We start from the raw sequence: 21,579 nt of genomic DNA, 5'->3' as shown, positions 1-21,579 counted from the left end.
GTGGGACAGACACAGCCCCAGCTGAGCACACCCAGCCTGGGAGCCCACAGGCCATGTCCCGAAATGGGACATTTTGGGATTTGTCCCGAAATCACTGCTGCAGGATGTGTGAGGAGCCCAGGGAATTACGCAACATCTCTGCAGATCATCCATCAATGATCCCACCCTCTATGGACAACCCCTTTCCTTAACAGATTTAGAAATGAGTGGTTTGTGGGGGCAAGGTAGAGAAATTCCCCTCTAGGTTGGTCTTCTGGGCATTCTCCCACCTCTGCTAATGCTGCAGTATTTCTTTGGAGAGCTGAGAGAGCCCACCAGTCATTTCCACACCTGGGAAATACCTAACTCCTGTTGAAATGCCTTAGGATGTGGCATAAAAAGTCCAATTGCCAGCAAAAAAATTACAGAATTTATTAACATATTCTCCAAGGGTTATTCAAACATGCTGAATCACAGGCAGTAGTGATACCCCTTAAGTAATCTGCATTTTTGATTTAAACTGACAGTATTCTTGTTGCTTAATTTTTCTGTTGATTACATAAAAGCATTAAAATCTGTATTTTACGATTCCTTTTCTTTCTTCATGGCAATTTGAAGATAGGCAGCCTTCCATGTGATCTCTTCTGTTCCTCAGAGTACAAGTTGTATTCAAGGAAGAGCATTAGTAAAAATGGAGAAAAACAAATTCAATTGTGCAACATGTGATAGTAAGAAGGCAGATGCCAGAAGCATCCATGAATAATGCATAAAGCCCCTTCTCAAATAAGCTTCTTTATGCAGTGAGTTTTAAGGGTGATATGGGAAAATTTGCACAAAGATTTTAAATTTTCATGGTTGAAGCTTTGGCCTTTGTTTTTTACCCGCTGATATTTTGAGGGCTCACAAGTATCTCTCAGTGCAGCATGGATCAGGCCCTTTTTATTTCCCATGGCATCTGCAGGTGATGTAGGAGCTCTTCACAGGGAAAAAATGTTGTTTTCTCCTTCAGCACCACTGAAAGCTTTGTCAGTCTCTTCTGGTGGTCCAACACTGCAGTGAGAAGCACAGATCACTGTGGATGGGGAAAAAGGACATTGCTGCTCCAGAGCATTCTATTTTATTTGTAACATCAGCAAATTCCCATGGGAATGGAAACCTGAAGCTACTGAGCACAGTGATTGCAATGAAGTAACTCCTACTTTTTACAGCAGGGAGGTATTTACCTGGCTTGCATTCTTCTCATGGATAGGGAAGGGTTGTTTGAACCCTGTAATGGCAGCTGCAGGGTAACCACCATGGGATTCAGAAAAGAGTCTGCCCTAGCCCCTGTCTCCCATGTAGAGCAAGCAGTGGAGGAGCAGCTACCACTGACAAATTATTGGCCTTTGGAAAAGGGGTGATGGATTTTTTATTTTTTTTTCAAGATAAGCCAGAAGATATGAACTTATCAATCACATTTGCACAAGGTATCGTGTTCTGGTACTCAATCAAAAATAAAAGCAGATGAAGCACTACCTTATGCTATAGTCACTACACTGCAGTAATTGTTGCTTAATTTCTCCATTGCTCTGGGTTTCTGTTCATTCCTACACAGAAGCAGCATCCAGGAGCCACTATTGAATTTCTGGAGTGAAGTTACCCCTGAAGTTTCCTCCCTATACAACTTTGGTAATCAGCACCACAAGCCAATACTGCACCCATTACAATCAGTGGCCAATATACCTTCCTGTCTCTAAGAAAAATTACACTGGAACTTTTAATAGGAAATTACAAAATGGATTACCTTTTTACTATAAACTTCTTTGTCTGTTTACCTGGAAGGAAAATAATATTAATGTTACAATGGCAAAACAAAATCTATAATTCCAATGTATCTGTCAAATGAGCTCTGAAGCAATGACAGCAAGGTGCAAAATTTCTGTGGGCTAAGCAGGAAAGAAAGGATCCCATCCTGATTTCAGTTACACCAGTGTCTTTTATGAGCATTTCCAGAAAATTATGGAGCCATCTAAGTATAAAGAGAGAGCCAACAGGATGAGCCAGCCCTGCAAGAAGTGAGGGCGCAGGTTCTTTGCACAGGCTGCCTCCTGTGCATCCCCCCCAACTCATCCTCCCTGGCCCCTGATGCTGCCACAGCCCTGGAGAAAGGACAGAAACTCCCACAAAATGAGCACAGCCCTGGCTGCAGGGCCATGGCAGAATTCCCAGAACAACCAGGGACTGAGCAGGACATTAGAATCATTCAGCTCAGGATACTCACGTTTCCAAACCAACAAGCCCAGAAGGATGGACCCCGCTACGACACAGGCAATGACAATGGCAGAGCTGGGAAACTGGAAGGGAGAAGAGAGAGGCTGAAAAGGCTTTGGGAGCACATTTCCTTCAGAGATACTTGCACAGGAGGGGCTCACTGGTGCTCAGAGCACTGGGCTGCAGTTTGCAATGCTGTTCTGAGCTTGCCTGTACAAAGTACTGAGAAGAGACATCATGATAAACAACATTAATTACCCTTCAGCATTTAATAAACCTTATTCTGAAATACTGAAACCAGATTCAGCCCATTTAGCATGAACTTGTCAATAAGGTGCCCAAAGAGGTAGGAACTCAGTCACTCCCATCCTTCTCTTAGAGTCAGGGGGAGGTGTAACAGCCTCCTAACTTGCCTTTTACTTCAAGGATGTTACCTTCCCCATCTCACCTCCCCTGTCTCACAGGGAATCAGTTTTTTCTGAGGTGTCCAAGTCAGATGAAATGCTCAGACTTTGGCTCTAGCCACTGAAAAGAGGAACAGGTGGTTCCTGAGCTTCTAAATAAAAGTTCAAGCCACTGTTTGCAAAAGTTCTCTCTGTAGTAGGAATACACTGAAAATCACTTGCATGTCCTGCTGTCCTGATTTCTACTCAAACACTCTTGAAACTTACAGGAAGTTTTGCCTCATCTCCTCTATCTTCATATTTCCCAGCATTGACATCTGAATTTGCTGAAAGCTCTGAAAATGAAAGAGATTGAAATTATTACTGGCACAGCCACCTGAGAGAGTGAGAGCTACAGTGGCCGTCAGTGCTTCATGTGAGGAGTAATGAACTCTCAGGGAATGAGAAGGGCAAAAGCACCTTGCATCCAAAAGAAAAGGATCCGTTTCCACCACAAATGGTGGCTGAGGAAGCCGTGGGAAACCTCAGCCTTCATCAAGAAAGAGGAAAACCCAGAGACACCTTCACTGTCCCAGGTTGCTCCAAGTCCCATCCAGCCTGGCTTTGGGCATTTCCAGGGATGGGGCAGCCACAACTTCTCTGGACAATCTGTGCCAGGGCCTCCCCACCCTTCTTCCCAAAACAGGGAAGCATTTTTCCTAATATCCAATCTAAACCTACCCTCAGCCAGTTTGAAGCCATTCCCCCTTCTCCTGTCACTACATATTCTTGTAAATAGTGTCTCTCCAAGATATAATCCCATTGCTATTTTTCTTTTTTTTTTTAACTTCTCAGAGTATGTTATGTCATTCATAACCAAATCTGCCCCAACTATCTCAGTTCTGACCAGCACCCTGTGGGAGCTGTGTTGATGTGTCTCCACATCCCATGTGCTTGTATTTTATCAAAGACATGGCTCTGACTAGAACTAGGAGACCAAATACAACATGTCATCCTTGAATTTTAGCATTAAGTTCTCTGTTGGGGGCACAACACATGGGGAAGATTTAAAATGGAAATCTCAATGAACTCATAGTGATGACAAATCAGATATCTGAGAATTCAGCCATGTTGAAATGTTCGGTTTTTGACTTCTCTCAGACCTGAGATATCTGACAGTCATGAGTTGGTTAAAACCAACTTCCTTTGGAGGTATAAAACCATGTTTTTCTCACCTATTGTTACATTGTGATTTCAAACAATTTCTGTGTGGATCCCTGATACTGCCAGCTGCAATGAATAATCATCAGTACCTGTTTGGTGTACTCTCAAGAATACTCAACAGTTTTGTTGATGCCAACTTTTTAATTTCTCTGAACAAGCAAACTTCTGATCTTGTAATGTTATCCTACTCACCCCTGACTGACAGCTCTTCCATCAGGACAGAGGTGGAGGTTTCCTCTGCAGCTGGAAGTGTATCTGGCAATTCAGTGGTCACTGAAACAAAGTAAAAAGTAATGCTTATAAAAATCACTGATTAGAAGGGTCTCCACATGGCATTCAAATCTGTGCAGACATCAATCTGTGGAAATGAAGTCAGTAATGTGGATGAAGTAGCAACCCACAAATGGTTTGATTACAGATCACTCTGATCACTAATAACAGCAGCAGCCTTCATATGAGATGAGAATGTAAATACTCAATTTTAACTTTGAATTGTCACTATTTCTCAAGCAAAACATACTCTAAACTTTTCACCAGGCAATTTCAATTGTCTTTCCCAAATCAAAGAAAAAGAAATTAGTGCACAGTTCAGTGAATCTCTCTTACCCCACTTCAGGTGCTGTGCTTTGCATTTATTCCTGTTGTACTTCAGGAGGTTTCTGCCACATTATTTCTCCATGTTAAAGCAATGCTGCAGGAAGCCTGACCCTCTGCTGCCTTGGCTGTTCACCCCAATTTTGCATCATCTACAACATCTGACCTGTGTTTGCCTAAACCCCCTGAAACACACCCATAGGCATCTCAGAGAGAACTTCCCAGATATAAATATAAGTATTGGAGAGTCTCTATGATGGCAGCCAGGCTAACACAGACCATCTCTGCTACACAGAAAAAAGGAAGGATTGGTGCTGTTACCCTCTGTGTTTCCAGGGAGCGTGGAGCAGAACATGTCATCTTCAGTTGTCACATCAGCTGCTTGGGAAGTGGTTGGAAAATCTGGGGGAGCACTCGTTTCCATCACAGTCTCAGTAAAAATATCATTTTCTGTCCCAACAGCAATGGTTGGGGGAGCAGAGGTGTCCCCTGTAGTTACTGCTGGAGACTGGGGGGCTGTGGTTGCTGGTGGAAGAGGGCTGGTTGTCAGCAGCACTGTGGTCTCTGGTGTTGTCTGGAGATCAGAGGTGGCTGGAGGAGTTGTTTCTGTAAAATATTTGAAGAAAACGGGAGCTTCTGTGGTGGTGGTGCTGGTGGTGGTGGTGCTGGTGGTCACTGGAGGGGCTGCACGGAAAAAACACAGCCAAGGGAAAAACCAGGTCAGAGCATTCACAACCAACCCTGAGGGAAGCCAATGCAGAAATGAATAAAAATTATCTGGCTGCTAGAATACTGAAAATGAAGGTGGGAGAGTTACTGTTTTAATTAGCTGAAAGCACGACCAGTCCACGAAATTCACAGATTTATAGATTTGCTTTGCTTTTACCAAGCAGCCCCTCAAACAGCCCCTCCTTGACCATCTTGCAGAAATGGAAGGGCCAGAACCTTGTGTAGTAAAACCCCAAAACTTTGTTATTTTGCTTTTCAATGTCCTCATAAAAATAAATAAAACAGCTCCATTTTGCAGCTACAATCTTCTTGTTAATTTTTGCAACTGGTTCTTTTTTTCATGGTCTGTTGCCCTCAGCCTCAGGGGCAGACAATCAATTGCAGCATTTTTCACACTTTCTCCTGTTGTATTGTTTAAAAAAGACAAACAAATGTGCTGTGAACACCAATCCCCACTCTGTAAAAGCCAAAAAATAAATATTTTTCTGCTTTGTGGAGGGTGGGTATCATCTCATTTTTTTTTCTGTGCAAGAATTTGCTTTATCCTGCAGCTCAGAAAAATAATAGGAAGGGGAAGAAGCCCTTCAAGATTCTGAGACAATATTTCCAAATATATGGATGTTGAGGACCCACCCTTAAGGGGAAGGAAGCACTCTTTAGGGTGGATCATCCTAATGTGTTTCCTTAGAACATGAATGAAACGAAAGTCTTAAGTGTTGGGGTGAACCTCAAATGAAAAACCCGAATTTCATTCCAAGTGCTCTTTAAATTACAAATCCCTTTTTAATTCCATCATCTTTTAAAAAGTCAAGCTGAGCTACACAGAGAGAAATGAAATATTCATTTGAAAGTCAAAAAAAAAAAAAGGTTAAAATTTAGGGAGTTGTTTTAATTTAAACTGTGCATTGACTGTGACTCCAAAAAAAGCCTGGATGTGGCACTTGGTGCCATGGCTTAGTTGAGGTGTCAGGGAACGGGTTGGACTCAATGATCTTGAAGGTCTCTTCCAACCCTGTGATTCTGTGTGAATTCTGTGATTCTGTGATCTCCCTTGAAAAATACATAATTTGGGAAAAACATGTCACGTTTTGATACTGGCGCAATGTTAGTGCTCTTATGAAAATACTTTTTTTTTGTGTTTGCTGTGAGATGTGACTAGGAATAGAGTAAAGTAGGCTCTAACTTAGGAATAAAGAAGAGAAAACTTTTTTAACTTACAACTATATGTAAAAAGAAACACAAAGAAAGAATGAAAAACTTCTAAAAACCTTTTTTTCTTCTTACTAAATTTTTAATACATCTATCTTTTAGATTACTAATTCTTAGTCTATCACTACTTTTTAGATAATCAATTCTCAGTTTATTAAGGAGTGAGGAGTCTTTCTTGTGTTACAGGCTTCTTTTGGAAACACAGTTGAGACTTCTTGTGTTTCTTGTCACACATGGCACTGCTTGGAGATTATTTGCTATCGTGACATCTTTCTATGCTTAGTGCTTTCACTACTGTGCATGGACTAGAGCTGCTTCTAGGGTTTTCCTTTTAAGGGTGCTTTGTTTAGTTCTAAAAAGACCACAGTCTCTCACTTTCGGGACACCTGTCTCTTAAATTTCACTTCACAGGGCTGAGGGGTTTTAAGAACAGAGATCTTCTTTGGCCAAAACAACCAACAAAAGCACACATAGACCCCAAATTTCAGTACCTAGGGAATGGATTGTCCCTGCTGGCCGCGTCCCCAAGGTCCCCAGACCCACCTCTGGCCACCAGCAGCTGGATGTTGCGTTTGATGTCGTTGAAGAGGCCGGGGATCTCCACGCGGCAGCAGTACAGGCCCGCATCCTGCGCCTGGGCCGCCCCAATGGTGAGGGACACGTCTCCATAGTCAACATACCCGCGCAGGCTGTACCTCTGAGACACCCTGAATGTCACCTTGGGGCCACTGGTGTGCAGGATTGTGTTGGAGCACTTGGAGTTGGGGCAGCGGCCTTTGCCCCAGCACACGTCGGAGATGTCCTTGCGCCGTGCCACGTGGTAGGAGCAGGGCAGGGTCACAGGCTGTCCCTCTGTCCCTCTGACAACCCTGTCACACACCATGGGGGCTGCCAGGGAGAGCAAGGAGAGGGGATGTCAGTCTCTGATGGTGACTCTGCCTACGCAACACAGCGAGTGAACAACTGTGGTGGTGTTCACAGAGGTCCCAGGATGAGGGAAGAGACGAGAATATTGACTCCATGTTTCAGAAGGCTGATTTATTGTCTCATAATATATGTTATATTAAAAGAAAATGATATATTAAAACTATACTAAAAGAATAGAAGAAAGGATTTCATCAGAAGGCTACCAAGGAATAGAAAGGAATGGAATGACAACAAAATCTTGTGACTGACCAGAGTCTGAGACAGCTGGACTGCGATTGGCCATTAATTAAAAACAACAACATCAGGCCAATCAAAGATGCACCTGTTGCATTCCACAGCAGCAGATAATTATTGTTTACATTTCATTTCTGAGGCCTCTTGGGAGAAAAAATCCTGGCAAAGGAATTTTTCATAAAATATGTCTGTAACAAACAACCAAACCCTCCTGCCTGCAAGCCAGAGCTGCTGATCCCCAAGGCTGCTCCTGCAGCTCGTGCCCCGAGGCACTACAGGCAGCATCCAGGAGCTCTCAGGTTTAGCTCTGCTCTTTGCTCTGGTCCTGGCCAGGTGCTGGAGAGAAGCTCATAAAATACATCAGATATGGGGTGAGCAAAGCTGGGGTCTGTCACTGGCAGCCCAAGCACAAACTGGACCTCTGCAAATGGAATTTGAGAGCTCTGCTCCTATCCCATCTCCTCTCCTAGGAAGCTGATTGAAAGTTGTTCAGAACCCTGTTGTGGAAGACATCTGGTTTTCTCAGCCCACCATCACCTCCTTCAAAAAGGAAATGCTGTTGCAGTTGCCTTTCACTGACAGTCTCAAAAGCAGGATCCAAAATACCTATTCATGTGTGAAATTAGGGCCTAATTAAACTGGCACAGCAGTGGCATCTGTCTGTAGGAACCTGTTCTCAGAAAGTGCACTGAGCAAGCCCTGCCAACCAATCCCACTCACCTTGTGGAACTCTGTCTACAGAGAAACTTTAATTGTTGGTGTTATGCTGATTTTAAAAAGAGCCCATACACACTTTCCTTGTCCTCTTACTCTTAGTGACCAGCTTAGGTTGGTGTTTACAGCCAATGCCCACCTTGGCATCTGGTCTGAATATTTGCAATATGTTATTCCTTCTTAACTGTTTTTGATGGTCTAGATAGCCTTAAAAGAGATTTCTTCTTCACAAAAGGCACTACACAAAAAAGTTCCCAGACAGGAACAAATCTTTCCTGGTTTACACCCACCTGCTCTGTGTCAGCCCTCCCACCTTTCTCTTGCCCCCATGTTACAATTTACACACTGTGGAGCAGGAACTGAAGCGCTTGGGAGCAACCAGACCTGTCCTCCAGCCCTGCAGATCTGATGTCTCATGGCCAGCTTGCTTACCCCAAAGAGGACTTGCTGCTGCTGCTGTTGCTTTTATCACCAGCTTCAGCCCTGGTTTGCCAAACATTTCTATTATGCCAGCTGTTTGAATGCCTTTCCTTTTTGGCACAACTCCCAGGTAGCAAACAGATGCTTCCAACTGTGTCCATGTCCCTTTTGTTTTCTCTTTAATGGACTATTCCCTAGGTGAGGCTTTAGTCTGTGGCAGGCTGCCTCATGACTTGTTATTGGGATGACTTTTCAGATCCATTATTGTTCATCCCACTGGCAAGAGAAGCCAACCTGTTCAGGTTTCCACAGCTCCAAATGCTGAAAGAATAGAGGCAGACAAAACAACAGGCAATATGGCCTGAAGGGCAGGAGCTTCTGCAGAGAAATGAAGGCAGGAGATGCCAGAAACTGAATTCCTGAATACAGGATAAGGCTTTGAGAGATGGTGGCTGTGGCCCCTGGAAATGGAAGGTTCATTTGCCTTGAAATAGCAAAACAGAGAAAACAGATTCTCTCTATGGAGACAGAACCAAACATGCAGTTGACCTTGAAACTATTTCTGTGAGAGGAAGGGGTTAGTCATGAGCAGGTTAACACATACTTTCAAGAAGGTCCATCAAAGATGTGTGCAAAAGCAGCTAAAACTGTTGCTAGAATTCAGGTCGCTGCTTCTTGAGGAGAAATGGGCTCATCTTCTGTTCTTTCAGCCCATTTCTGCACAGCACAAAAGCAGCCTCATTAAGCAATCCTTTAACAAATGAAAATTTGCCTGCTCTTCTCTTTGGAAGAAGCAGAGCCCTGAACTTAGTAAATAAATAAGTAAATAATTTGAAAGAAGAAGAGGAAAGACACGAGGCATCAGAGTGTCTTCAGTGCAGTTTCCCTCTAGTATTCCTGTTAGAAAGTTACAGGTTTTGCAGTTTCAAATCCTCTCTCAGTTTCTGTGAAGCTAATGTTGCCAACATCTGCCTGCACTGCAGGCTGCTGAGCAGAGCTTCGATACTGCAGCAGCCTGGATTGAACAGCATGAACCCTTATTTAATAAGGATTAAATAACTTACTTCTCAGGTGCAGCCTCTTCTACAGACTCATTTTCCAAAGGAAACAGTAAATAGGAGGGAATGAACATGTCTTTGAAATTAGGAGCTTCCTGAGACCCTGCTCTTCCTGTGAAGGGGATCCTGCCCCTCTCCATGGCCCCAGCCTTCCAGGCATCCAGGTTTGACCCAAGGCTGCTCCCACTGAATTCTGTGAGCTTTGTCTCTCTTAGGTTCTTCATTAGTGAGAGAGAAATGGACTCCAGATGTTTAATATCCCACCCAAAATAGAAAGGGGTATTCATAATTGGTCAGATCATACAGGTATGCTCATATTTGTGTTCATTCTCTCTCAAACCCACCCTCAGGGGCAGCTGGCATTAGCAGTAATTCCCATAGTTGCCCTTGTAGCTGTCTTCTCTCCCACAAACTGGTCATTGAATGGACAAAAACATTCATCCTCCAGCCCAAACAGATGTTGGAGAAGAATTTTTTCCCCCTTGATCTATTCCTGGAATAATTTTCCTACTTTGCAGAAGATATTTGGAATCTTTGCCCTATCAATCCTTTTTATTTTTTTTTCCTTACTGAAGCTTCTTTACTGATGAGATTGCAGAGGGTATGACTGATAAACAGAAAAGAAGCATTTAACTGGCTATTGAACCTCAAGACAACACATTCTCAGCATGGAGCTGAGCTAAAGAGCAGATAACAAAAAAGCCATTCTCATCTTTCAGGAGCTCTGCAAGGGAAAAGAACAAGGGAACTAACACAAGGGAAAGTGCATACATTTTTAAAAGTGAAAAAACCACAAACTTCAAGCAGTATTAACGCTGTAAACAAGAACATTTTTGAAGTTCTATATACAATTATGATCTTTTTCACTGTTTTGTTTTCACAAAACAAGTGTTGCTGGTTTTCATTTGAAAACAATGTTTATTTCCTGAGTAAACACACAAAAAGCAGGTGAAGACTCACCTATAAAGATCTGTATCACCATCCAGTAAAACAGCACAAAATGGGACATTCTGGCTGATGGAGACACCCGGGCAGTGAGTGGAAGAGTCGGAAAACCAGATCTTTTCCTTTCCTGAGCCTGAGTGAGTCTCACTGCAGTCTCATTTCTCCATTTCCAGATCTGACACGCTGAGAGTGTTTCCGGATAGGAACTGGGCAAAGGGGGATCTCCTGCTGTGCTCAGGGCTCTGCAGCCCCACTTGGGGCACTGGGGGCAGCTCTGGGCCACACCATTTAAGGACATTCAGGTACTGCAATACACAACCAGAGCACACAGTCTCAAGCTGCATCAAGGGAAATATAGGTTAGAGAGCAGGGAAAAGTTTTTTATGTAAAGAGTGATAAAGTTCTGGAATGGCTGCCCAGGGAGGGGGTGGAGTCACCATCCCTGGGTGTGTTTAAAACAGGACTGGATGTGGCACTGGGCGCCAGGGTTGAGTTGAGGTGTTGGGGCTGGGTTGGACTTTATGGTCTTTATGGTCTTTAAGGTCTCTTCCAACCCAGTGATTCTGTGATTCTGTGAATTCTGTGAATGTGCTCAGACGAGGCCAACGGAGCAGGTGGCAGGGGCTGGAATGAACGTCCTGTGAGGAGCAGCTGAGGACTCCAGGACTGCAGAAAAGGGGGCTGAGAGGAGCTCAGAGTTCTCTGCACCTTCCTGAGGAGGGGACATGGACAGGGAAATGCTGATCTCTCCCCCCTGGTAGCCACTGACAGACACATGAGGATGATTACAAGCTCCTGGGGATGATTCCAAGCTCACCAAGGGGGTTTACATAGGACATTGGGAAGTATTTAACGAGAGGGCAGTAAACCCTGGAACAGGCTGTCCTTTTCAACTTTTCTCTTCCAGGACACTCAAGCATGGTACTATCACCAGAAATTTCAATATTCTATATGCTTTGCCATTCCTTGGAACTCTTTAAGCCCAGTTCTGTTCCAGAGTCCTGAGTGGCAAGAACAAATTCTGTGCTTTTACACCCCTAAACATTTGGTGTAGTCTCCCCTCAGACTGTGTATTCACTTACATTTTCTTAATCTCTCATTTCCCATGCTTCTGCCTTCTGCCTGAAGACCCCTCTCTTTCCCCAGCTTCATCTTCTGTTTGCAAAGACAGCCTTGGAGGAAGTTGTTGCAAATGTTTTGTTGCCAAAACCACATCCTTCCCAAAGAAATGCAACATCATCTTCAAGAAATACATTTCACTCCTTCTGACTGTTTTATTTCTTTCTGACCAATTGACAAATAAGTTCTCTGGAAGTTCTTTGGAGCAGCCAAGTAATAAAGCAAAAGTAATTCAGGGCAGTAAGGTCAGGAATGAAGAATTGCAGATAGACAAAATTCTGTGCAAATAAATGTAGCACAGTGCAGACGAGTGCAATTCCAAGTTCAAATGATAAAATGATGGGCTGTTAACCAGGCATTACACTTTTAGTAATGAGATTTTGGGCTTATCATGATAGTCAAACCCATGAAAATATCACCCTTCTGCTTGCTAGCACTGAAAAAAGCAAATAAAATGTTAGCAGTAAAGGTAATGAGTAAAATACCTAATTTGCTATATTCTACCAGGTACAGTACACACAATGGCCCAGCCCCAGCTGCTCTGTGAGCAGAACTAATGAAAGCTGAGCTATCCAATATCCTGGAGACTTTTTCCCTGCAATGACCATGGTTTGTCCCATTACTGACCACCCAGCAATGGCTGTGAGCTGATGCTCAGCTGATGCCAGTGCAGGGAGCAGCTGAATCTCACCTGGGTCATTATTCAGCCAGAAATTCCCACGAAGCTTGTTCAGACAGAATGGACAGAATGTCACAGGCAACCAGGAAAGGCACAGGATGAATACAGCATCCTGTCAGCTCTGTTTCTATAGCAAGGCTGGGCCAACAGCAGAGTGCATGGAAAAAGGACACCCAAAATCCAAGTGTGCTGTGAAGAGCCACAAACACATGGGGCACTTTCTGCTTTTGTACTGCTATCTAGGGGCTCCTTGCAGGCAGAAAAGGCAGAGGTGTCTCAAAAAAGAGTTTTCAGCTCATCAGCTCACTGTGCTGCCAGACAATCTCCTGATGGCTGAATGGCTGCCAAGCCATTTACCTGCTTGTGTCTGAGGCTCTTTTTGAAATGCCTGATCCAAATCCACTGACACAAGTGCAGGTAGGAAAAGCCCAGGGAGCTTCTGCCTTTGTGAAATGTATTACACTGCATGCCCAAGGCAAAAGTTCTTGCTCCACACCACCTTTGCAAAGTTTGTTTACCAAGCAGTTGCAGAGCAGAAAGACTTTGCTTGATTCAAGATTTTGGTTATCAGACACTCTGGAACTTTATTTTAGGTGAAAAACTTGCTTATGCAAGAATTAGTCTGAATTAGTCTGTAATATTAATATAAAAATCCTTACAAACAAGCATCTTTTATGATTAGGAGTCTTAAGGCTGGCCCACAAACTCCTTAAGGGTATGAACAGTTGAAATCAGATGATTTTGGAGATCCCACATGCCTAACTCTGACCCAGTAGAGACTAATTACATAAAACTGTGGGAAGCAGAAACTGCTGAAGATGTTTCCTGAGAGCCAGTTCAGAGACCAGATCAGACTTCCTCGAGCAGCAACATGCTAAGCCAGGCAGAAGGAAAGCATGATCTGCAGCAGGGGCAGAGATTTGGGGTCAGTAATTGTTACTAATAGTCAAATGCAAAAATATAGTCTGATATCAGCAGGATTCAGTACCTTCTTACACAAAGCTACACATGATGTGAAGACAGAAAATGGCAGAGCTGGTTTTGTCCCTCACTTTTCCTGATATCTAGAGATGTGTGAAGGCAAGGCCGACTTCCAGCTAATATTTTGTGCAATGTCCATGATTTCTCTGCAAGCTAAGAAAATTACTTCATTAACTTTACAAAGGTAGGGGGGAAGGTTGTTCAGAATTTTTAGAAACTTTGAAGTGAGACTTTCCACCCCAGGGGCTTCTCAGGGTAAAGATGTGCCTGAGAAGAAAGCCACAGAAAAGCAGGGATGTCCTTTGCCAAAAAAATCTCACACTTAGTCATAATTCTCTCACAGCACAGAAGCTGTGACGGTTCTGCCCATTGAGGTTCTGATGCTGTAGGCTTCAAGGATATCCCTTGGGGGTGAGCAGCCACAGGTCCTCCAGATTTAATTCCAGGTGGACAGACATTAATATATTGCATTCCTGAGCTGCTACCAGAACAGGCCATACCTGATTGCAATGAAAATACAACAATAAGTGTGTATTAAATTACTAATACCACCAAGATTGGCCATGTGACCTCTTTGTCACACAGCTCTGAGATTGCTTCTGCCCTCTGATGGCACAGACTCTGTGGAAGGTGGCAGATAGAATCCACAGTGAACACAACTGTGCCCTTTTGGCACTTCCTCTTTTTTTTTCCAACAAGGAAGCGAGAATTTGAAGCAGATAATAAATATAATCATAACTTTCTTTAGGAAATGGAAAGTTCCACCAATGACAGTTTTGGTTTCTGTCTCTGGAACAGGCTGATAAAGATTTTAATTTAAAGTGTAGCTTTTATTTGTTTTATTATTAGGATGTGGATAATGCTTCAGTAGTGCAGTCACGCTCAGCTGTTGAGCAGAGGGAGCAGCCAACATTTTGCAAACTGTTTAATGTCCCAGCAATGACAAAGGCAGCCATGCATCCAGTCCTTAGTCCATGATATAAACATTTTCTTCAGCAGGATTCTCCTCTTCCAGGGCACTATGGCTTCCCATACCTCGTGGCCTCTGAAATGCAACAAGGCTGCACAAAAGAGTAAAAAACCATGGTGTTAAAGCCAAAAACAGACAATAAAACCACAGAGGGACAGATCAACCAGCTCACTAGAATCTGTAAAATATGCTTAAACATGTGATCATGACTGATAATGAATCATCTTTCCACTTATGAGACAATTGACACCTGAGGTTAGCAAGCTCTGTAATGTGAACTGACAGTGACACTTATTTTTGATTTTTAATTAGCAAAAAATAGCAGAAGTTATTAGTTTCTTTTTATAATATTTTCTATTAACTTGAGGTTAAAAAAGAAAGCCAAAATATTTGGTGGGAATGGTCAGCACACCAACATTTTTTTTCTGCAACCTCATTTGTCCTTCTAGCAAAAGCAGAAACAGAAAACTTACCCTGCAGAACCACCCATCTTCTTGATGTTGTAAAAATATCCTAAGGACCATTCAGAATGAAAAGAAAGAAAGAAAGAAAAAAAATTAATTTTGTTTAAACCATTTGAAGCAAGTAAAGTAAACAGTACAAAGATAAATTGATGTCACAGACATCTTTTTATAAAAATCTTTTCTTTAGGATTTTTCCTTCTGGGAAGCTGAGGCCCCAGAAAAAGAATGTAAACAATAGTTATCTGCTGCTGTGGAATGCAACAAGTGTACTTGTGATTGGCTCATGTTAGATGTGTACAATTAAGAGCTAGTCAAAGACCGAGCACTCTCTGGGACAGAATCAGAGATAGCTCCTTTGTTTATTCATTCTTTTTCTATTCTTAGCTTAGCTAACTTCTGAGAACTTCTTCTTTATTCTTTTAGTATTGTTATAATGTAATATATATATCATAAAACAATAAATCAAGCCTTCTGAACATGAAGTCAAGATTCTCGCCTCTCTCTTCACCGTGAAGACCCTTACAAGCCCTGTAACAAATTCGTGTGTAAGAAACTAAATAAGGGAACTTCAAAAATGTTTTCAGGATAGGAAATTCCCATTGTGAGCAGCCACAGCTCAGGGGCCTCCCGGGATCTCAGCTCCCTGCCCTGAGGTGAGAGATGTGACATCAGCCCCAGCTGGGGCTGGGCAAACCTCAATAATCCTTGAGGCACTGCCTATGGAAAGTACTCACGTTTAGAGAGGAGCAGAGCCAGAATCAGGATGAGCAGCAGTGCTGCACATGAGCCAATCCCAATGTAGAGCCCATGCTCTGGGTGCTGCTCTCTGGCAAGTGCCACAGACGTGTTCTGTCAAACACAAGCCAAGGAGCATTAGAGGGACTGACAGCAAGAAGCTCATGCAGCACCCAAAGGCCTTCTGTGTGTTTTGCACCTCTGCAGGAAAAGCACACCTGAGACCAAAATCTAATGTGAGAAATGGGCCCAGTTTTAAACAGAATTTCCACAACAATTGTGTGAACTGTGCTGTTAAACACGGGCTTGGAAATTTTCAGAAGACATGAATTATGCCAAATCCCATTTATTCAGGTTTCACAGTATTTGGTGATTTTTTTTTTAATGAGTAAGATGTCTCATGATGTCACTCACACCCTCCCAGCTGTGCTGCAGGGCTCAGCAGGACACACAGAGCTGCCTGTTTGACCCCTCTGCACAGGCAGGGCAGGCCAGCCCTGTGCTCTCAGGTAGCCCAAGCTCCACTCCTGCCCATGTCCTGCCATACCTGCAGGTTTGCAGCCACATCCAGGCAGTCTGAGGGGCCTGAGCAGGGAGTAGAGGCCTGAAAAGAAATAGAAATGTTGCTAAAGCTCTTCCCTCTCTAGAAGGAAGTACTTTATGCATGCTAAGCAGGGTATTTTTCCCCCCCTCTAATAATGAGCACATAAGCACTCTTTATAACCACTAAACACGCAGACTACCAAACAATATTCTGTTGCAATCAGACAAAAGCAGCAGAAGTGACCTGTTCAGATGACCCAGTAACCTCTCAAGTCCCTCCACTCTGTCTAGGTGTGCTGCAGCAAGGCTGATGCTTACAGTCTGAGGAGCTTCTGAAGCAGAAACCGGTGGCCAGGTCCTTGTGACGGTGAAGGAGGATTCCCTGGTGCTGCCAGGACCTGAGCAAAAGCAAGGCAAACACATCACTTGCACAGAAAACTGCTCTGCCTCAACAGGGAAGAATTTGTACAGCTCACATGGGACCCTGAACTACTGTGTGTATCAGCAGTCTGGGCTCTGCTTATCATAAGAGGTTGGTGCCTTCAGAGGCACACAAAACTCTGAATATTGAAGTTTATGCTGTTCTTTTCAGAGCTTTGAACTCCTTCTTGGAAATACCTGACTCACTGTTATCTCAAGGGAAGGAGTTACCAGTCAGCTCTGGAGCCAAGAAACAGATCATAAAGCAGATTGGGATAAAGGGGATTTAAAGCCCATATCATCCCCTGCCATGGGCAGGGACACCTTCCACTAGACCGGGTTTCTCAATACCCCATCCAACCTGGCCTTGAAGCAAAAAATGATGCATAAAGCAAACTTAGGTTATCAGCTGCAAACTGATGAAGATTATCTCAGGACCTTGAAGCAGCACATGATGCAGAGTCACAGCAAGCAGGTGATACTCTAATAGCCCCAGGCAGCTTTACAGTAAACAGACTGGACAAAATGTGATATATTTGCATAAGGACCTGCAGCACATTTTGAGGTAATTTCCCAGAGCACAGCTGTTCACCACATTTAAAATTAAAAGCTACAAATTTCTATCTTATCTATCATCAGACTCAGTTTCTCCTTGTGTTGTCAGATGACATAAAAACCTCCTGAACACAAAATCTCCTGCTCCCTCTGTGCCAACCCCAGCTGGTTGCTTCTATGTTTTAAATTCTTATGCTTATCCCAGAAGCTTTATTTTGAAGAGGACAGGACCATCAGCTTCCACTGGAGATTCTAGAGTATTTCTAAATCAGAGGCACATGGCCACCTGCCTTTTCCCATCTCTTCAGTGTGAACATGCACACACTACCTTTATTCTGAAAACTTCAAACATTGTTCCACCACCAGCTAAGGAAGAGGTCACAGGGATAAGAAAATCCCTGAGTTCTAAGACTGTAATCAATGTTATTTGCAACTAGAATGGAAACTGTCTGAGAAAGTTTTCACTTCTTCTTCCAAAAAGGAAATGCAACTGTTGTGACACTAATTTGGAGTTGCTTAGCTGAAAACATCCAAAATAGAGGGAGAAATACAAATGGCATCCCTGATTCTTTGGGTTTTTTTCAGAATCCAGAGAATAAGCCATTGCTACACCACGAGGTTTCTCTTGTGTAGTGGAAATTAAAGTTGTCTTTTTCAGACTGGAAAGATGCAGCTGAGAGGGTTCATGATGGAAGTTTATCCTTTCGTGAAGAGAATGGAGAAAACAGGTGAGGAATAGCTGAGCACTGTCTCTTCCCCTGTAATGAGGGACCTCACATTATTAAATGTGCACAGAGGCTGTGGGCAACCTCAGGGACACACCTTTCAACCAGGTGGAATAATAATTTGGCACTGTATCACAAAATTAATGTCATTTTTCTACCATCCTCCTTAATCATCTGCTGCTGACTGCTACAGGAGGCAGGAGCCTTAATTTGATGTTCTTTTGAGCTAGTCCAATGAAACAGTTCTGATTAAATAGTGGGTACACCCAACTCCTAAAAGTTGTGTTTTACCATTCATGGGATGCATTTCTAGAAGATGAGGTGAGGTTTTATACCACAAAAAAACCCAACAAACAAAAACAACAATCAAATAAAAGCAAACCTTGCAGCACCACTAAAATATCTACTTAAACATCACACCTGGAAGCAGCTTCCTCCCAAATATACATGTTCCTTCTGTATAATATCATGCAGAATTTAAATCCAAGTTCTGATATTTGGTAATGTTTAATAAATTTAAGCCAAATATTTCTCCTTTCTATGATATTTCTTTTCCTTCCTAAGATTCCCCATTTGCAATATGGCTTGTATATGCTATTAACACTTGGTTAAAAATTACCTGAGGTCTGTTCAGAGGTGTAAGTGTGAGGACTTGCAGTAGAGATCCTTGCTGATGTTAACATATAAAACAAAATTAACACATAATTAACCTTATTGGGCATTTGTGTATTGAGAAAGAGACAGTGTTTCCATAATAAAAAAATTTGCTAGCAAAGCACAAGTACATTTGTCAGCCACTTGTTCTATATAGTATCCCAAGCAAGGGAAAAACTAAAAATCAAAGGAAGAATGGATAAAAGGCTTCTCTATACCAATTTTGCATCCCTGGGCTTTAATCTGGAATGAAGCAAGGAAAATCAAACACAGCTTTCAATGACAAAGGTGCAGCAATAAAGATTTAGATGAATACGTTATGCTGCCCTTCCTTTTAAATTCTTTGGTGTCTCTAAGAATGCTCCATGAAAGCATCATGTCCTTTTTTTACCTGCAGTGACTGCAGTGGGCTAACAACATTGCCAAAGGCAGCTTAGTTGAGGCAGCACTAACAGCAGCAGATGGGCAAGGTCCTCAAGATCAGTCTTATGGATGACTGCAGAAATCATTTCCACCACAAGCTTTCAAGGAGCAGATCCACCACAATGGTGCTCACAAGAGCACTGCTCTGCACTCACCTTTCCTCACCACAACCTTGTGATTAATCAGTTGATCATTGAACCACCCTGGGATCTCCACACGGCAGCAGTAGGTCCCAGAGTCTGATTCCCTGGCGTCCACGATTGTCAGGGACACGTCCCCGCTGTGCAGGTCCCCTTTCAGCTGGTACCTGCTGCTGTGCCGCTCTGTCACCCTCCAGCCATCTGTCCAGATAATGGGCTGGGAACATTTTGAATTGGGGCAGCTGCCCCGGCCCCAGCACATGGATGTGATGCTGTCTCTGTTCCAGACACTGTAGCGGCAGGGCACAGTGATGTCCTGCCCCACCTCTCCTATCACAATTGATTCTGATACTGTGGAGCCTGTGGACAGAAAGACAAAGGGTTATAGAGCACAGGGCATGTGGAAGCTTCTTGTGCATCTTGCATGTCTGAAACATCCCATCTCCCAAAGAACACCAGGCTTTGCTGGATCGGATTTTGCACAAATAGATATTTGTGTCCTGGCAGGACTGGTGCAGTGAGGGATAACGATCAGGCCAGGGACACGTTCAGAGAAATAACATTTTCTGCAGCCTCTGCACATAGGCAATGAGATGAAGAAACTCTGTGCCTTCTCCTGAGCTAGGTGCAGTCTCTTGGCTCTTAACTTTTTCCTTTGTGTGCATTTAACCCAAGCCACACACACAAGGGAACAGTGAGACATTTACTTTTCTCAAAGCCACTGTGGGAAACTCTTCCCTCCTTTCAATGAAGTGAACTGCAGGTTTCATCTGAATGATCACTGCTGAATGAATTTTCTTTTCTCTGGCCTCAAGGCAGGTTTTGCCAATTCTTATTACAAGAAATGTTTCAGGGCTTTTTAGAGGAATATTATATATACTCTCTTTTTTGTTCCACTACCTTATTCCCTCTTCTAAGTCTTATGTAATTTTTAACTTGTTTGCTTCCCCATAAATTTGTCACATTTCCTCGAGGCTGTCACGCTACTCAGGTCAAGACAGTGAGCCCTAACACCCAGTAGATCATTCATGACAGCAAAAAAACACACTAGAAACAAGTCTCTAAAACCAGCTTATCTTCTTTAATATGAAAAGGAAGCTCAAAATGTAACTCATCATAAAAGGCTTTATAAAAAACTACAAGAAATATCTGAAAAACCCCTTTTCTTTCTACTGAGTTTATCTTGCCACCAAGTTTTTATGTCTGTCTGTCTTTATTATTAGCACTTTGCAACCTGTTGTTTTCATTGCTGTTGCCATTAACAATCTAGGAATTCTCCCTCAGGATTAAAGAATAAAAAAAAGGAAAAATTCTCAAATTGTCCCAATAATATTTCATATCGCTAAGAAACACCAGAAGCCACAGTTGATCTTTTCCTTGTCTGCCTAAGCATTCATCTTCACAAAGCCTGCAAAAGTAAATTGTCTTTGTTTTACATCTTCTCTAAAACAATTTGAAGTTCTCTGCTCAAATCATCATTGTCTAAAAAAGCCCATTAGCAAGAAGCAGCATCTTTAAAACCACCATACCCTCGGCATGTTTCTGTTTCACAAAGGAGAAAAGGTCATTAGAACTCTACTGAGCCATCACGAAGATCTATTTTAACACAGAACTGCAGCCCCCGTGATGTGGCCACTCTTCCTGCTGCAGGACAAAATTCTCTTTGCCACCCTCAGAATCCCTGATGTGTGTCACCTCCACCCACCTCCCCCCAGCTGTTTGTGCCCCTTGGTTACCTGTGAGCAGCACCAGGAGAAGCCAGGTCAGGCAGATGTGAGACAACATTCTGGCTGAAGGTGACAAACAACGCTCCTGTTCACGCTTCTCATCCAAGAAAAATTATCTTCTTTGTGAACTTCTGTGGTTCCTTCTTAGCACACCATCTCCAGAGAGAGCTGTGGTGCCTCTCAGCCCACTCTGAGCTGTTTTGGCTGCACTGTGTGCTGCTGGGGCAGGGTACAAGTGCACTGAGCTCCTGCTGGCGGGGCTTTGACTGAGAGGTGACACCACAGCACCACACAAATCTGCTTCTCGTTTTTGCCAGATCTGTTTGATGACTGCAAGTGAAACTTGCCAGCAGCACTGAGCTGAGTGTCAGCAATCCACTGCCCCAGACTGCTTCCCACACCTGCTTTTGCCACAGCAGACAGGCTTTGGATAGAAGATTACATAATGCACAGCAGACTGTGGGAAGTGGAAAGGGCTTGGCCAAGTAACAGAGTTGTAGGATGAACTATTCAAGCTTTTCATCGTAAGTTTCTGGTTCTAATACTCAGAAGAAACTCAGAGCATCTTCTGGCAAATTTTATTTGCCAGTAACAATTTGGTGGTTTTGGAAAACTGTTACACAGCTAAGTCTAATGTAGTGCCAGTCTTTTTTCATATTTAAAAATGCCATGGGCATCTGCATAAACATCCAGAATAGAGAGGAGACTTGAAAAAGTAATGTGGAAACTGAATCAAGGCTCACTCTGAAAAAATGCTGAAATACAGCTTTTGAGAAAT

At 43.1% G+C, this 21,579-nt stretch overlaps 1 protein-coding gene across 1 annotated transcript; it reads right to left on the bottom strand.

Annotated features, from left to right (window-relative positions):
• Nucleotides 1-370: 370 nt before the first annotated feature.
• On the bottom strand, nt 371-21,314 carry LOC102066191 (uncharacterized). Its single transcript, XM_074552459.1, has 15 exons — nt 20,811-21,314; nt 19,090-19,434; nt 18,477-18,527; nt 16,476-16,555; nt 16,162-16,218; nt 15,614-15,728; nt 14,889-14,928; nt 10,682-10,956; nt 6,912-7,256; nt 4,752-5,114; nt 4,029-4,109; nt 2,901-2,968; nt 2,240-2,312; nt 1,763-1,793; nt 371-1,029 (listed from the first exon to the last, which is right to left on the bottom strand). Exons 1-15 carry the CDS (start codon nt 20,857-20,859, stop codon nt 957-959), a joined length of 2,046 nt encoding a protein of 681 aa, XP_074408560.1. The 5' UTR covers nt 20,860-21,314; the 3' UTR covers nt 371-956.
• Between the last annotated feature and the right edge of the window lie 265 nt (nt 21,315-21,579).

Source organism: Zonotrichia albicollis, chromosome 15, assembly GCF_047830755.1.
Source record: "Zonotrichia albicollis isolate bZonAlb1 chromosome 15, bZonAlb1.hap1, whole genome shotgun sequence".
NCBI lineage: Eukaryota > Metazoa > Chordata > Aves > Passeriformes > Passerellidae > Zonotrichia > Zonotrichia albicollis.
This window is presented reverse-complemented; position numbering and strand designations above follow the sequence as displayed.

Bases quoted from the DNA above. Each gene is read 5' to 3' on its own strand.
- LOC102066191 (XM_074552459.1), bottom strand. From the start codon at position 20,859: ATGTTGTCTCACATCTGCCTGACCTGGCTTCTCCTGGTGCTGCTCACA. The intron at 16,219-16,475 runs GTAAGCATCAGC...ATTTCTTTTCAG, and splicing joins CTTCAGAAGCTCCTCAGACT to GCCTCTACTCCCTGCTCAGG. The intron at 4,110-4,751 runs GTAACAGCACCA...ACTTTGTTTCAG, and splicing joins GCTCCCTGGAAACACAGAGG to TGACCACTGAATTGCCAGAT.